Below are 4,112 nucleotides of genomic sequence, written 5' to 3' on the forward strand. Positions count from 1 at the left end.
ATTATTCATTCCTATCATCAACTTATAATATTTCCAAACTTTGAAGTGATTCTACACATATATAATTTCTAGCTTTAATATTAACCTAAAGGATGACATACTTAAGTATTTCTTTTGTTCATATTGTAAGAAGGTTAATGTAATTCTCCAATATTTCTCATACTCCTCTCTAAAATTCATATATTAATTCTCTGTGCCAAGTAGACTTAGATTCTAATCATATTATCATTTGGACAATAATTTAGCCTCATTCAAACATTTAAGAGAATCTTTTAATCAATTAACACATTTGTGATGAGAAGGGTTGAACATGATCATTATATATAATCCGACAAACAGTGTTGACTTAGATTTACGAATATTTTAAATGCAAACTTGGCGTGGGGAGCAAGTGCTCATTTCAGAGCTAACAAATCCACTCCCCATTGTTCTATAAAAATCAATCAAATGGTGGTTCCATGGAGAATCTGATCAAGGTTACCATCTTCTCCCGTTCACCGCACCATTTTCAAACACCCATTGTTTTGATTTTGAGGTATCTAAACCCCTTTGTCTCTTTTGAATTTTCTTTAGTTATAAAGCTTTGACATTGCCACTGTAATGTGAATTAGTTTTAGTTTACACACAAAACAAGAGTCTCTGATGCTTAAGTTATGAACTTGGGTGCAATTTCTTTCAGTGTTTTTGAATGGTTTTTTTTTTATTTAGTTCGAAGTATGTTTCTGCATTATTAGGCAAAGAAAAGCACCATGGAAGAAGGTGAATTCAATTGTAGAGAGAAGAATATGGTGGAAGAAGGAGAAGGACCGGAAGTAGTTGGTGAAGAGGAGATAATTGATTGTTCTGATGATGAAATGCCTGTTGGAGTTCGACATTTTTATTTTGTCAAGGTTTTGCCACTTGAGAACCCAAATTTGGATGCCATGATCAAGAAGGCTGAAGAGAGGATTGAGAAGACGAATCGAGACCAAGTTCTGCTAGCCACAAAGATACGGGAAAAGATGGTATGTGAAAAATAAATCATAGTCTTTCTTTTTAGAACATTTTACTTAACTCTCCTGGTTGGCACTAACCCATGTGAGCCCTCAATAATGGAAGATTGGAACTTTTCATTCGTTGGACAAAAATGATCTGAATTCCTTTATGAACTGATAGTGGTATACAACACATTGAATTTAGTGAATTGTGTTTGTAGATGGATCGTGATGCCGTGCGTTCAAAATTGAGATGGATGAAGAACTATGATTATTATGAACTCACCATAAAATGGCAAAAGGAGAGATTGGATATCCTGCATCTATATCTAGACAAACTGACCTTTGCAAACAACGCATATAAAGAAAAGCCGGTCAACTCGTGCTTGTCGTCGGGGGAAGTTGATAAGCGAGTATTGTCAATTGAACTTTTTCTCGTGCATTTCTGCGACGCTCTCCTTCTTATTTGTCTTTATGTAATCGATTTATCATGTGAGCAGAAACTGCATTTCTTGATGCTACATGGCTGTAAAAACATGGCTGATGAGAGAAAGCTATTAAGGGAAGTCAATGAAAGCCAAGGGAAGGATGGGGGCATCACATTAGATGAACTCCATGCTCCTGTAATATTCAACCTTGAGCATTAATAGAATATTCAATTCTACTTCTTGTTTCTTATCCTTTGATCTCTAGTACTTGGAATTATGTTCTTTCTTAAGTTTCTCGGTTCTCATGAACAGATTCGTCGCTTGCGACAACAATTTCCAATGTACTTCAGGGGGGAATCCGATGAAGATCCTCGTAAACAACATGAAGTTATTATCGAGAAAGCCATTGCCAATGCTGTAGTGAATGGAAAATTATGGAACTCTCTAAGCTCAAAAAAGTCCATTCAAGAAGAAGTAAGAACCAAAAATAAAATGTAGATTTTTTCTTTTCGGGCATATATACAACTATAACTAAATTTTTTGTGATTTTGAACGTTGCAGATAGAGAAACTCAAAAACAGTTCATTTCAACTAAGGGAAAGACAGAGGAAAACAAATGCCGAAATCCGGAAGGTAAAATTAGAACTCGAGAAGGTAGAAAAAGATATACGTTCTCTACAAAAGCTCTTCACAGATGCAAATCGCAAAAAAGCTGACGCATACAAAACCATTCTTAGACTGAAGAAGCAGTATGGGGAAGAGGTATAAATGATAATTGGAAACTTATGAACTCGAATTTTGTACTCAAATCATGCTACTACATCAACTATAGAAATCTGGCTTCGTACCCTGTCTACCGAGCATGTGGATAAACGAGAAATTCTGTTTGAAAAAGATAAATAATGCATAAGTCAAGTTGTTCTATAAGTTACATCTACTGATAGAAATGAAAATTCTGCTTTTATTTTCAATAGTCATTGATTAGATCACCATATCCTAAATTGAGTTGAACTAATTTACCAATGTTTTTGATATTTTTCGTGTAAAGAATGCTTCCTACTACAAATACCGTTCCCTCATGAAGAAAGTTGAAGCACTTGTAAAGAAGAAAGACATTACAGAAGTTCAAGAATTATCTCAAAAACAGGTTGATCCAATATCCTTTGTTTTTTGTGTCTTCGTTTTTTTTTAGGGAAAGGATGTCATAATTAAACTCTCCATGATATTCATTGTAGCATTAGCTATAGTTTTCCTTGTTCACAAACAGTTTTAGGATTTTGAGAACTTATGAAAACTAAATTTTCCATTACAAACAGGTTGGAAAATTTATGCAGCAGTGGAATGATAACCTGGAATTCAGAAACGATTACAAAAAGAGAGTCAACCCGTCGTTAACAAACCGACATCTTGGTGTGGATGGGAGGATGATGAGCAACCAAAAGCCAGAGGTTGAAGACACTCGAAAAGTTATTAAACCAGAGACTCTTTCTAAAGCTAGATTGAAATGGTTGATGAAAGATCTTGAGGATCCCTTTGAACTTCTTTCTTAATGAAACTAATGCAATAAAAATGTTTGTTTTCTTATTATAATTGTTTTACATTCAAATGAAATATCTGATGTCGATGTCAACGTAAAAAATATCCGTCAATATAGTACAAGTTTGCATCAATATCTATTGTTGATAGATCCTTTAACTTTTGATACCGAAAAATAAGAAAACAAAAAAAAAGTAGAAAATGGAAAGGAATAAGCTAATAGGTCAATTCAAAGTATAATTGGGAAGGACATTAGACCTTATAGCTTAGAGCTTTATAGAGAGTATTTTTTGGCAATTCCAAGTGTCTCCCACATGGTTGTTGAGCCACTCTGTTCCTTTCATTTTGAAATAGGATATGGCATATTTAATAATTTCTTCATATACATATTCGACATGTGGCCATCTACGATTCGACGGTGCCTATTCTTTTACAATATTATCCACAATTCTCAATTCTTAAAAAAAAAAAAAAAAAGGATAAATTATTATTATAGAGCAGTATCTTAAATGTAACATTCTGTCCACAAAAAATGGCAGTGTACAACATTATTAATGAACTGATAAATTCTACAAAATTTTGGCATCTTTTTCTTTTACTATCGAGCATTTTCAAAACAATAATAATAATAATAATAATAATAATAATAATAATAATAATAATGTACATTTTCTTGTCAATTCCCAAAATGAATTGAAGTTGTAAAATGTGAAGACAGTCTATAGAATCTAAAGGCTATTACCCCTTTAGTCCCTTTATCTTCATTCTAATTCTGGCAGTTAATTAAATTTGTAAATGTCTGCTTTCATTCTAATAAAAATTTTCATTTAGATTTCTTATACCAATGCTACCTAAATCATTTAACAATGATCCATAATTACTATTTTTTTCTTTATACAATTTGAAGATATATTCCTTTCAAAGGTTAAAATTGTAATATTACTCGTACATTAATAAGATTGAGGACGAATAGTATTTAATTCCAAGGCACCAACAAAATGAATGAACCAATGTCACCACAACAAAAAAAAATGATGAAAATAGTTCCAAGAGAATTGAAAATTGGGAAATTGATGGATTGCTTTACTAACATTTTTTTTTTCATCTCATTTTGAATTCAAAAAACCCTCTAATAACATTGTTTTTTTTCTATTTCTATTTAAACCAGAAAAAA

General features: G+C 32.4%; 1 protein-coding gene across 3 annotated transcripts; it reads left to right on the forward strand.

Moving 5' to 3' along the window:
- Positions 1–413: 413 nt before the first annotated feature.
- LOC103498860 (proton pump-interactor BIP131-like) lies at positions 414–2,986 on the forward strand. 3 transcript variants are annotated; one of them, XM_008461645.2, is made up of 8 exons: positions 414–535; positions 709–1,004; positions 1,196–1,387; positions 1,475–1,597; positions 1,715–1,876; positions 1,964–2,164; positions 2,451–2,549; positions 2,719–2,986. In XM_008461645.2, exons 2-8 carry the CDS (start codon positions 750–752, stop codon positions 2,950–2,952), a joined length of 1,266 nt encoding a protein of 421 aa, XP_008459867.2. In that variant the 5' UTR covers positions 414–535; positions 709–749; the 3' UTR covers positions 2,953–2,986. The 3 variants fall into 3 exon arrangements, with proteins under 3 accessions (XP_008459867.2, XP_050948004.1, XP_008459865.2); XM_051092047.1 differs by having other exon boundaries at positions 735–1,004; XM_008461643.2 differs by having other exon boundaries at positions 1,196–1,597.
- Positions 2,987–4,112: the final 1,126 nt, after the last annotated feature.

The sequence above is a fragment of the Cucumis melo genome, chromosome 11 (assembly GCF_025177605.1).
Source record: "Cucumis melo cultivar AY chromosome 11, USDA_Cmelo_AY_1.0, whole genome shotgun sequence".
Classification (NCBI taxonomy): Eukaryota; Viridiplantae; Streptophyta; class Magnoliopsida; order Cucurbitales; family Cucurbitaceae; genus Cucumis; species Cucumis melo.

Bases quoted from the DNA above. Each gene is read 5' to 3' on its own strand.
- LOC103498860 (XM_008461643.2), top strand. From the start codon at position 750: ATGGAAGAAGGTGAATTCAATTGTAGAGAGAAGAATATGGTGGAAGAA. The intron at 1,005-1,195 runs GTATGTGAAAAA...TTGTGTTTGTAG, and splicing joins CAAAGATACGGGAAAAGATG to ATGGATCGTGATGCCGTGCG. The intron at 2,165-2,450 runs GTATAAATGATA...TTTCGTGTAAAG, and splicing joins AGAAGCAGTATGGGGAAGAG to AATGCTTCCTACTACAAATA.